Source organism: Arvicola amphibius, chromosome 17 (assembly GCF_903992535.2).
Source record: "Arvicola amphibius chromosome 17, mArvAmp1.2, whole genome shotgun sequence".
Lineage (NCBI taxonomy): Eukaryota > Metazoa > Chordata > Mammalia > Rodentia > Cricetidae > Arvicola > Arvicola amphibius.
The window spans coordinates 36,906,173-36,919,231 of NC_052063.2; the positions used below are offsets into that span (position 1 = coordinate 36,906,173).

General features: G+C 40.2%; 1 protein-coding gene across 2 annotated transcripts in view; it reads left to right on the forward strand.

The window, feature by feature from the left end:
• Window positions 1-13,059, forward strand: part of Mon2 (MON2 homolog, regulator of endosome-to-Golgi trafficking) — a 79,237-nt gene that overhangs the window by 49,804 nt on the left and 16,374 nt on the right. Inside the window, exons 22-29 of one of the 2 annotated variants that reach the window (XM_038314382.2) lie at window positions 298-473; window positions 2,098-2,260; window positions 3,738-4,031; window positions 4,917-5,115; window positions 7,754-8,379; window positions 10,970-11,113; window positions 11,705-11,722; window positions 12,006-12,134. In XM_038314382.2, coding sequence (XP_038170310.1) covers window positions 298-473; window positions 2,098-2,260; window positions 3,738-4,031; window positions 4,917-5,115; window positions 7,754-8,379; window positions 10,970-11,113; window positions 11,705-11,722; window positions 12,006-12,134 — 1,749 coding nt within the window. The remainder of the gene's footprint in view (window positions 1-297; window positions 474-2,097; window positions 2,261-3,737; window positions 4,032-4,916; window positions 5,116-7,753; window positions 8,380-10,969; window positions 11,114-11,704; window positions 11,723-12,005; window positions 12,135-13,059) is intronic. The other variant, XM_038314383.2, reaches the window with a different exon arrangement.

The window sequence follows — 13,059 nt, forward strand, 5'->3', positions numbered from 1 at the left end:
GAGATAAGTAACAAACCTCTAAAGATTACTGCTAGAGAAATCAAAGTCTGTGTTCTTTTTGTAGGGAACTCTATTTCCTCCAATATTGTGGATGGAGGCGAGTTGAACCCTCAGAAGGAACAGGAGAGAAAGGTGGTGCACTTTGTGGTCCCAGCACTTAGGACGCTGAGGCACAAGACTTCTAAGATCAACCTGGGCAGCACAGAGATGATATTGCAAGAAGATAAAAGGGATGTGGGGGACAGCTGCAACAGAGCCTTGCTGTCTTTTCCTAATTAGCTTCTTGTCCCCTTTTAGAGACTGCAGCTGCTTTTGTTGAACCCATTAAAGGAGATGTCCAGTATTAACCATCCAGATATTCGACTCAAGCAATTAGAATGTGTGTTGCAGATTCTGCAGAGTCAGGGAGACAGTCTAGGACCTGGATGGCCATTAGTTCTTGGAGTCATGGGAGCTATCAGAAATGATCAAGGGTAAGTGTTTGAAATGGATTGGATACCTAGCATGTAAGAGAGTTAGAAGGGACCCATCCTAAAGTCCTGTAGATTTATCCCTTCCTGTTCATGTCCAGGATTCATCAGAACCTCCCATAAACTACCCCCAATTAGCTCTGGGAACTCTCAAGTATTATTTTGGTTTTCAAAGGAGAGAAGATATGCTGTTTTATGACATTTATATTAGATGTAAGATCTTACTATAAGATAAATAAACCAACATAGCATAACAGATCTAAAGGACCTCATATATTAAGTTTTAAAAAAATGCTTTAAAATAACTTTATTCTTTTGTTTCTTAAACATTTCTTCTGTGCTTATTGTATCCCAAACACTGCACTTGATAACTGTTCTGTGTTCACAAATAAAGGGCCACTACTCTAGACTACAAGAAAGAAAGCTCTAGTGGTGAAGGGTGGAACCAGAAGTATAAATTCTTATAAATAGCTTCATGTGCTTTTAAAAGCGATTTGCATTCGCCTTGAGTGTATTTGGGTGGCATCTTAGGGTTTTACACAGGGGAGTGATTTAACCAGATGTGGCTGTGACAGCTGCCACTGTGCTGGGAGCACAGGCAAGCAGGAAATGTGGACGTCGTTGACAGTGCCGTCTCAGCAGTAAGAGGGAGTTGAGGGACTTCAGTAGGTTGACTGTGGGGCAGAGGGAGAAATGGCAGTCTGGAATGATCCTCAGATCTCTGACTTAGGTCAACTCGGGAATGTGATGTCAGTAAATAGGGAATCCAGAAGGAAGAGCACATTTGAATGGGACTGAGGGTTTTACATAGTTTGTGATAGAACACTGAACACCGGTGGCGCAGTTTAGCAGGCGCTGATCCCTTTGTCTGGAATTCTGCAGCATCACATAGTAGTTTTCTTTCAGTGCACATACAGTTGAGGTTTTGTTTTGTTTTTTGAGACACGGTTTCTCCGTGTAACAGCCCTGGCTGTTCTGGAACTCAGGGGCTTGGAGTCACAGAGATCCTTCTGCCTCTGCCTCTGACTCTGCCTCCTTAGGGCTAGGATTAAAGGTGTGTGCCACCATGCCCAGCTATCATTGAGTTTTATCTTAAAACTATTAGGAAATTTATGAGACTATTAGAAAAAAACTAATGTTTAAGTATTTATAATAGTAAATTTCCCTAAAAAAATATAGCATGTTGGAATGATTATTGTAAAGAAGACCAGTTTACACCAAGTTGAAGTTGATCTTCTCAACTCAATGCAGTTTACAGAGTAGGACGTATGCTGTAAGGATGAAATGAGTTGGCGTGCGTTCAGCACTTGGGAACTCGGTAGCGTATTGAGAGCATGATAATTAGTAGTTACTGTTTTCCTTTGCATTGTTTACCCTTTGTTCTAGCCTGTTTTCTGTTACTGTGGTAAATATATCCTGGTCATTGTCCATCATGAAGTCAAGGCAGGCTCTAAAGCAGAAGCCATGGGGGAACCCTGTGTACTGGGTTGCTTTTCTTGGATTGCAACAGGGAGGACTTCCTTGTTCAGATTCTAAACTAAAGCTGGCTTGCTTGACGTTATTGTAAGGCGTGTTTTCTTACACCTTTCTTGTAAATGTGCATTATCTGTTTCCTTTGTGTTTTTAGAGAATCTTTAATAAGAACTGCCTTCCAGTGTCTTCAGTTGGTTGTGACAGATTTTCTACCAACAATGCCTTGTTCTTGCCTACAGATAGTTGTAGATGTTGCAGGTAGTTTTGGACTTCATAACCAAGAACTTAATATTAGTTTAACTTCAATAGGCTTATTGGTAAGTATCATTGCTTTTCTTGATTGTTATGTAGTAAGCAATGAATACAAGTGTGGTCTGGGATCTGGAAGTTTTTACTGACTTCTAAGTACCAAACACATCATCCATGGCGAATGAAATAACCTAGGAAACAAACCATCAGTAGCAGGACAATGGAAACAAGTTTGGTATACTGAGCTTTAACGTTTATGAGGAGAGGCCTTAGGGAGACAATCATAGTAATACATAGAAAGGAGACTCAGGATTTGTTGTTAGTGTGCAGATGTAGTGACCTTAAATAAATAACCTTAATACATTTTCATAGACTATTTAGTTTACTTTATTTACAACTTACATAGACTTGTAGTCTGTCAACAATACAGTTAGACCCAAGAGGCAACATAATAGTGGAAGGCTCTGGAGACAGGCATGTGTGTGTTTTAGTCGTGTTTAGCTCTTGTTGGTTGTTGAATTATTGACATTTAGTCTCATTTTACATATCGTGAGTACAGAGGTAGTATGTTAGGTACTGCAAGTATCACACATGAAGCAAATATGAAGAGAACAGGCTCCAATATTTGTAGTGTATCTAAGGAAATTGTTTGGACTCTCTCACCTGTGTGTTGAAATTGAGAAAGTTTATAAAACTGAAGTTAAATCTCTGTTGTAAGGTGGTTAGATCTTTTTTTTCAAAGATTTGTTTATATTTTATGTACATGAGTGCTCTCTCTACATGTATACCTACACACCAGAAGAGGGCATCAGACCCCACTATAGATGGTTGTGAGCCATCATGTGGTTGCTGGGAATTGAACTCAGGACCTCTGGAAAAGCAGTCAGTGTTCTTAACCCCTGAGCCATCTCTCTAGCCCTGGTTAGGTCTTTTTAAAGGCAGCTGTTTAGCATCTCCTAAATGTTTATTATAACTCAGAAGTTCCAAAGAATTCAACTGTAAACTTACCGCACAAAGTCGGTAAGTTAGTGTGTTTCTGTGAAAACTGTGACCATGGAAGACAGTGTCATCTCACATACAGACCTGTTGCCAAAGAGCAGCTGGGTAATTCAGGCTCAGTGTCCGCTAGACATCCCCTCCTTTACTTTACATTGATTCATTGTTGGAGCCACTACGCTTCCATCGTTGGCCATCACCATGAGTTCACATACTTCATTATCCTTGAAGATAGCAGCTAGTATTTTTGTATGAAATTATAAGTGATTAAGTGATATGAAGAAATTGGTTGTGGTAATGTATTGTTTTATAGTTAACAATTATATTGGCTAGGTACTATGTATATCAATACATTGAAGTTTATTCTATATAATTGAAAATTTTCATAATTAAAAGGTACAGGACAATGAAAGTTAATGCTTAGACAAAATAGCCACATTCTCTTGAAATTAGACATTCGAATGAGAGAGATGCTTTTATTGAACCTGTTTTGAAGTTTAAAACAAAATTTGTGAATAAAGTTATATTTTTGAACTTTTTTTTTTTTAGTGGAATATTTCAGATTATTTTTTCCAAAGAGGGGAAACTATCGAAAAAGAGTTAAATAAAGAAGAGGCGGTGCAGCAGAAGCAGGCAGAAGAGAAAGGAGTGTCACTAAATCGGCCGTTCCACCCTGCGCCGCCGTTTGATTGCTTGTGGCTGTGCCTTTATGCCAAGCTGGGCGAACTGTGTGTGGACCCGCGCCCTGCTGTGAGGAAAAGTGCAGGGCAGACTCTGTTTTCTACAATTGGTGCACACGGGACCTTGCTGCAGCATTCAACCTGGCACACAGTTATCTGGAAGGTACTGTGAGGTGTTTGGGGCTGGTAGCTTTTAGTTGACATGTGCTTTTACAGTTTAGATCTTCAGGTAAATGTGTTGCCTTTTAAAAGAATCATTCCCATGTATTTGTTGTCTTGATTTTTATTCTGTGTTTGTGTATCTGTGTATACGTGTGTGCGTGTGTGTGTGTGTGTGTGTATTTGCACACAGGAGCACAGGCACCCCAGATACTAGTTTCTATCTCCATCTCCTCCCTCCTCTACCCTGTTCTCCCTGATAAAGTAGAGTCCCCAGATCCTTAAAGCAGCATATGAAGACTTGTCACCCTTTTCCTCCACTTCCCTTTCATCCCTCCTTCCTTCTTTCCTTTCTTGTTGCTCTGCTGGGAATGGAACCCAGCACTTTGTGCCTAACATTGTTAATTCATCTTCTTTTTGAAGTTCTCTGTCTCACAAAGCTCGCCTACTCTGCTCCTCTGTTCAGTTCCCCACCATCCCATTTGCTCTCCGTTTCCTTTAGGTGTAAGCATTCACCAAGTGCTAGCTAGTGTTTACTTGCTGGTTGTTTTTCCAACACTTCATTTAGCCATTTAGTCCTAAACTCAAATCTGGACATCGCCATCATTATACTTTTTGCCTGGAACTGCATCCTTATCTCAAGTATTTTCCCATACATGTTCCACTGATAACAATTCTTAGCTGATGTTCTGTCCAGTTAGCTTTACTTTTCATATTCTATGACTTTAAGGATATGTTTAAGAGTACATGGTTACCCTGTTTAGTCATTTTCTCTAATATATGTAGTTTAATAAAATTGTTAAATGTTTTCATAACTTCTAGTTTATTTTGCCATTACTTAAACTATGTCATCAGTGACCTTTTTTATGACCTTTAAATAAATATCTAGGTACTCTTTCATCTACTGGACCGAGTTCGAGAATCTTCTACGACAGCAGACAAAGAGAAGATTGAGTCTGGAGGTGGAAATATTTTAATTCATCATTCAAGAGACACAGCAGAGAAGCAGTGGGCCGAGACATGGGTTCTGGCATTGGCTGGGGTGGCAAGGATCTTCAACACCAGACGATACTTGCTGCAGCCGCTAGGTATATACATGTTTTCTTGTTCTGGTTACACAAGTTAGGTTAAAAGAAATTTGAAACACATATAGAAAATTCTTTTGGACTTGATATATAGAAGCTATTCATGCAAATTGGTGGTTCTAAAACATGACCAAGTTTATAGCTAATTTTGTAGAAAACATTTGGTAATTCTGGAGACTTTCTTATTGTTGCACTGTGGAGGGATGAGTGCTACTGTCACCTGGAGTGTAGGGGCAAGAGATGATGCTATACATACTGGAATGTACAAGACAATGCCCAAAATAGCGATTGTCTAATTAGGGATGGCAGTGAGTTTGAGGCTAAGAACCCAAGGGTGGGTTGGATTGCTTTTGGTTTGGGTGGCAGTGTTGGGGACAGTACAGAGAAGTGGACAGTGGTACTAGTGGACAATCAGTGGAATGGGAGAGGTCTGTACACCTGTGTGTGTGAGTGCATGCACTTTGGTACACGCGATGGTCAGGAGACAACAGGGGGTGTCCTGCTGTCACTCTGCACCTTGTTGCCTTGAGGTCAGTCTCCTGCTGTTCTGCCCCCACAGCACTGAGGCTCACACACAGCCACACCCAGCTTTTTATATGGGGCTTGGGGGCTTGAACTCATGTCTTTATGCTTGCACAGCAAGCACTCTGGGGTTAAAGCACATGGCACTGCACCTGTTTGGTTGTTTCTAAACATGGGTCCTCGAGATGAAACCCGGCTCTTCATACTTGTATGGCAAGCACCTCACCAAATGAGCCAGTCCCCAGCCCCTCAACAGTTTTAGTTTTCTGTTTTGTTTTTGAGACAGGGACTCTATACATAGCCCTGGATGTCCTGTAGCTCACTATGTAGACCAGGTTGCCTCTACTTCACAAGTGCTGGTATTAAAGGTGTGTGCTACCACGCCTGGTGTATTTTGTTTAATTTAGGTTTTTCTCTGAGTGTACATTTGGTGGAATATACAAAGCATCACTACTTAATACCTGTTTTGACTTTATGCCAGCAGACATGAAGTTCTAAGTATTGATTTAGTTCTTTTTTAAATGAAAATATAAGGCAGCTCAGGTGGCTTAGATAATTTTTTATAATGTGAAACATTAGTTACTTTTAACAGACCTATGTGCAATTATATATGTGTATATTTATAGACTTTTGGAAAGCTAACTTACTAGCTGGTGTTTTTCATGTTTGCTTATCTATTGTGTGTATGTGGTGGGAAGCATGCACACATGCCATACATAGCACACGTTTGGCAGTCAGAGGAAAACTTGCAGGAATTAGTCCTCTCCTTCCACCAGTATGGGCCACGGGAATTGAACTCTGGTCTTCCGGCTTGGTGGCAAGCTTCTTATCATCCATCTTGCCAACGAATGAACACTTTTCTTCTTTTGACTCTGTGATGCATTTTTATCCCAAGTCATTACTGTTGTAAAGAACATATGTAAGAAAACTCAGAGCTCTAAATTTATTGTAACATGAGAACTAAAGTATAAAGTCAGAATTTTATGCAGTATGACATATAGATCATTTTAAACATTTAGACATTAAAATCATATATTATACTGTTAATGTTATATCTTCTCCAGTGATTAAGAATGAGAGCATCTTTGGCTAGAGCTACAGCTTGATGGTAGAGGACTTGCCCACCATACACGAGAACATCAGTTCAGGACCTAATACTGAGGGGTAGGGCATGTGTTTAAATTAATAATAAAAGTAAATGGAGAGGAGACCATGTCACTGAAAGCTTTTGTTTTATCCTCCTATATTTTATTCTATTTTCTTTAAGCAAAAGTAAATAAAATCTCTACAAATCGGTATGTTACCTACTTAACATATACATACCTATTTATAGAGATTTTCTATTATTTCTGTGTTATGGTATTTTGTTTGGTTGGTTTTTTTGTTTTATCTTTGTTTGTTTTTCCAAGACAGGGTGTCTCTGTGTAGCCCTGTCTGTCCTGGAAATTACTCTGTAGACCAGGCTGGCCTCTTAACTCAGAGATCTGCCTGTCTATGCTGGGATTAAAGGCGTATGCCACCACGAGGCTGTTTTGCTGTCTTTTTAATTTGCATTTTTTATTACTTGTGCACGGGAGGGCATGTGTGGGCATTCTGCTCAGCATGCATGTGTGGGCATTCTGCTCAGCATGCATGTGTGGGCATTCTGCTCAGCATGCTTGTGTGGGCATTCTGCTCAGTATGCGTGGGGAAGTCACAGGAGAGCTTCAGGGAATTGATTTTCTCCTGCCACCTGTTTGGCACAGGGTCTCTTGTTTCTGCCACTCAGTGTACTTAGGGTAACTGGCCTGTCTCCACCTGGTGTCTCTGGATTGTAGTGGCAGACTATCCATCATTCTTTGGGTTAGAGAGGGGAGCTACCAGTCATGCTTTGGGTTAGAGAGGGAGCTACTCATGAGGCTTAAGTGATTCTGGGGATGGAACCCAGTGTGAGGCTCTGCAGCAGGTGCCTTTCCTCTGAGCCATTTAGTCATGGTTTTAGTACCTTAGAACCTACTTATATTCTTTTGAGTTTGGTGTCAATTTAAGCAGGAAATGAAGCAAATATGCTCCAAAGTATCTAAGAGAGTGCGGTCATTTTTGTGCTAATTGGTCCCTCCTCCCCCTTTTCTTGGTGCAGGAGACTTTTCAAGAGCTTGGGATGTTCTTCTTGACCACATTCAGTCAGCCGCACTCAGCAAAAACAATGAAGTATCCCTGGCTGCTCTGAAAAGCTTCCAGGAAATCTTACAGCTTGTGTCACCTGTCAGAGACTCTGAGAAGCCTGAGACACCGCCAGTAGTCAATGTGCCCGTACCTGTCCTTATAGGAAACATTTCAGGTCCAGGCCTGAACAGGCCGTTTGTAAGGACAGATTCCATGGGAGACAAACTTGGTAGATCCAGTGCTGAGCCGCCCATAGTGACTGATGAGCTCGAAGACTTGAACCTCTGGTGGGCCGCCTGGAGCACCTGGTGTAAGATCGGCTCTGAAAGCACAAAGCCACCCGTAACTTCTGATAAGCTAACCTTCATTCCCAGCCAGCCTTTCCTCACAGCTTTGATTCAGATATTCCCGGCGCTCTACCAGCACATAAAAGCTGGCTTCAACATGGATGACCTACAGAAGTTGGGGGTCATATTGCACAGTGCCGTTTCAGTCCCAATAAGTTCAGATGCGTCCCCTTTCATCCTTCCATCTTATACTGAAGCAGTTCTAACAAGCTTACAGGAAGCTGTACTTACAGCTTTAGATGTTCTCCAAAAGGTAATGTCATTTTAATGGCTGCATAAACAATAATGAATATGGCTTTGTGAAGTTTTTCATTTTGTAATTTTCATGACATAAAGTCAGATTTTTTTGAGGTTACTGTGTATGTATACTTTGGGATAGATTTAAGATTGTTAGGATTTTTTTTCTTTTTAAATTTTATTTATTTATTATGTATATAGTGTTCTGCCTGCATGTATGCCTGCAGACCAGAAGAGGGCACCAGATCTCACTACAGATGGTTGTGAGCCACCATATGATTCCTGGGACTTGAACTCAGGATCTCTGAAAGAGCAGTCAGTTCTCTTAACCGCTGAGCCATCTTTCTAGCCCCTGATTGTTAGAATTTTAAAAACTTATTCTTTCAAAAGAAGTAATTCAGTTCTGCTTTGAGTCATTAAAAAGTTGCTTGCATCCTCTAATTTCAGATAAAGTTTATTCTGGGGCTGGAGAGACAACACAGGGGTTAAGAACGTGGGCTGGGGTTAAAAACCTAGAGGTCCCAGGTTCAACTCCCAGCACTCACATGCCAGGCTACAACTGTCAGTAACTCCAGTTTCAGGGACCCGACACCCTCACACAGACATGCATGCAGGCAAAACACCAGTCAATGCTCATTTAAAAACAGCAACAACAAAAAAATTCAGTATAAAGTGAATTCTGAAATTATTGGTAGCCTATATTAAGACACAAGGGTAAGCGTGTCAAAGTAGTTTTCTTACTACAGGTTTAAAATGTTTATGTTTAGCTGTGTGTTTTCTACAGCAACAAATCAGAGATTTGTTTGTTTGTTTGTTTTTGAAGACAGGGTGTTCCTGTGTAACAGCCCTAGCTGTCCTAGAACTAGGTCTGTAGACTAGGCTGACCTTGAACCCACAGAGATCTACCTGCCTCTGCCTCCCAAGTACTGGGATTAAAGGCCACAGCCACCCAGCCAAATGACAGATTTAAACAGATCTAAAATTCATTGAATAAATTCAGATTTTAAGAAGAAAGATCATATCAAAATGAAAGAGTTTTTTAGGTTATTAGGGAAGTTGATACTGAAATTTCTAACTATCAGAATCCTAAACAAGGGCTGACAGGGAGGCTAAGCAGGTAAAGGAGCTTGCCTCACAGCCCGACCATGGCCCTGGGACCCATGGGGCAGAAGACACACATCCCAAAAGTTGTTCTACTCTCCACATCCATGCCACGGTGCGAGCGTACACACATACACATATGAAATACATGTTTTAAAAGAAAAGCTGAGCAGAATTGGGTGTAAGGACCCCAATACGTGGAAGTCTGAGGCAGGGAGGCTCACGTGAAGTGTGAGCCCAGCCTTAGCTACAGTGTGAAACTCTACCTCGAGAAACAAACATGGCCAGAAAAGGCCAGCTCAGTAATCAGCCATCTCAGCAAAGTGTCTGAGATGAGAGGGAGCCAGTCCTGCTGTCCAGGCATCTGTGAGCTGTCTGTCTGTCTGTCGGTCAGGCCTGTTTTCTAGGTACCCAGCTGGGACGATGAACATGCCGCTGATGCTGTGGTGGTGACCATGGTCCCTATAAGCGGCCTCTGGAGGCCGTCAGGCTAAGAGTAGTTCTTTATCTCTGCAACCTTAGTTGCATTGTACAGTAAACAAATTAATAACAGATAATTGTGAACAAACGCAGAGTTTAAGATAATCTTACATTCAAAAATTGTTTGAGAGGCATGAATTTCTACAACTGAAATCAAAATAAGTTTTAAAATTTTTCATTGAAGAAAAACTATACTTCATCAAACTTTCCCACTCTGGTTAAATTACACAAATCCATTATATATACATTTAACTAAAGTAAGTAAAAAAGGCTTTCTGGCCAGAAAAGTATTCATCTGGAGAATTCCCAGGTTCTTGAACTCTCATAACTACGTATTCAGGTTTGTTACACATGCGTAGAAGGTAATAAAGAACAACACACATTCCCTTTATTTCAAGATAAAACTTGAAATTTGATCTTTTAATAATTTCACTTTAGTGGAAAGAACAAATATAGTTATCCATTGTGGCTTTAGGAATTTGTTCTGAGCTTTGGCTCTGAAAATAGAATATAACATCATTTCAAAACCTGATAACTTTTTACATAACTGAAATAATTTTGCATGAGTTTTTTAAAGATTTACTTTTCAAATGTAACGCCTGTGAATATATAACCAGGCATGGGGTAGCAGCCAGTTGTTGTGCCCATGAGCCTATAGCACTTACAGTGAAGTCAGCTTCATCTTGACCTAGTGCTGGTCTCCTGACTGCCCTGTGGCAAATCTCAGGTACTGTACCACAGTGTGACCTGGCACCTGTCTTAACATGCTTGCCCTGCCCTTTCCCTCCTGTGTTACAGAATAAATCACACGTCATTAGAATCATTTTTAACCTGACTGACCACTTTCAGGTTGGCTTTTACTTTTTAAATAATTGTTTAGCTAGCTTGAATTCCAAGTGTGGAAAGATGGCCTATTGCATGAGGTGGAGCCGCTTTTTAGACTCTGTGACTGAACAAGTGAGTTCACAGGGAATAGCTTTCTAGAGTTCATGCCATGCTTTCTAATGTTCACATTTTGTTTGTAGGCCATCTGTGTTGGACCAGAAAACATGCAGATAATGTACCCAGCTATATTTGACCAGTTACTGGCGTTTGTAGAGTTTTCCTGTAAACCTCCACAGTATGGACAGCTGGAAACAAAGCACATTGCAAATGCAAAATATAATCAGGTAGTTTACAAATTGTGTTTATTCTTTAATGAGTTACGGCTTATCAGTGAGTTCCAATTAAGGTAAACTTTGGTTACCTAAGAAAAGGCAGTTCATTCGTACTCGTGTGTTACAGAGCAGAAGTTATCTGAGACACCGCGTCTGTGGACCTTTTTCTTCCTGTGTGCCTCTCCTCTCCCGGTGGCCTCCTGAAAGCTTGCCTTTCACTTCCCTGTTTCTTCAAAACAGAAAGTTCCATTATACTTTTTTCTTGGCCCCCCCCCCCCCCCCTTCTTCTAGAAAATGGCCTGTAAATCTCTGAGCCTAATCGTACCTTAAAATAGTGCAAGGTGAAGAAATCTGAGTGTACTAAATGAGTTATCCATTGCTGGTGTGAAAATTTAGTTGGATTTTTACATAAATTTTCATAGCCTTATTTGGCAAATTATATCTTCATTTTGACTTAGACAAAAGTAAATTTTTGACTGCATGTACATGCTGATTTTCTTCATTCAACATAAAAATTATAATTATATATAGTCCGAAAGTAGTTTTAATATGTATTAATTTTTCTCATTCTATTTGTCTTGCATCACAATGGAATCACAATAGATCCAACTATTTGCACCGGTGAGTTAAATTTCCTAAAACTGTCCTAACCTACTGGCAACACGTAAAGCCCACCTTCCCAGTCTTGACAGAATGCTCTCTCTGCCTCCCTAGTAGTTGTAACTTCTGCCTGGCTGAAATGATTTTTAATGAAGTACATATGTTTTTGAAAACTTTGCATGTAATATGATCTGATCTAGAACCAAGGCCTGAACTTGTAAGGAAAGGAGCTTTCTTTTCAAAAACAATATTGTTTCCTTCAGTCCCGTTACCTTTAATTCCATGTGAAAATATTACTTTGTAGGCGGAATGGGTGGCCTTGAATTATGTGCCATTTGCTGAAAGATCTTTGGAAGTAGTTGTGGATTTGTACCAAAAAACAGCCTGTCATAAAGCAGTAGTGAATGAAAAAGTCCTCCAGAATATTATTAAGGTAATGTATCTTTTTTATCTCTATAATTTTATTTGATATTATAAATTTATTGAAATTTCTTTAGGCGATATTTTGGAATGAATGAAAAATATTGTTAATTATATTGACTTCAAATGCATGCATTGTATTTAGCAAGCCCCTTTTTTAGTCTGTGGGGAGTGTCAGAGTACTAGAAATTGATCCCGTAGCCTCTCAACTGCCAGGCAGGCGCTTTTCTGCCAAACTGTATCTCTAGTCTAAAGGGCTTTCTTCACAGTGGATTTGCTACAGTTCTTAAAGAGTCCTCTACTCTTAAGGATGCTTAGTTCTCAGGGATGCACTCAGGGTCCGTCTAACTGGTAATGCAGACTCATGTTTAAAAGACCAGTTCCTTATTTGTATATATCATAGAGATTATCATGTTGATTTTGTCTTTTGCTTTTTTTTTTAGCTTAAACTCTTGTTCATTGTGTTCTTCTATTTGAAGTACAAATCTAAATGTAAATAAATGTCAAAGTTTTATATTCTGGCATGGTTAATTTATTTCAGTATTAGAAAAAGTTCATTAAATTATTTGAACAAAATATAAAACTCAAGGAATTTTAGGTGTGACACTTGAAAGTGATGGTATTTTCACATTGTTACTCTCCCCTAACTTCTTTTGAAGGAGAGATGCATCTGAACAAATTCCTTTCTGCTGGGGGATGCAGGTCAGGATAGATGGAGACAGTGTGGGCACAACATGGTCGCAGCGGATACGTAACCCAGCACTGAGGAGGCTGAGGCAGGGAGACAGACAGAGGTTGTGGCTAACCTGAGCTACGGCACTGAGACTGTGTGTCCAGTTTGCAAACACATGGAGCTTTCAGTGGTCATGTTAGCTCAGAGGTGCTGGTCATTCTTAGCATACAAAAGGCCCCAGGTCTAGTTCCCTATTCCAAAGAAA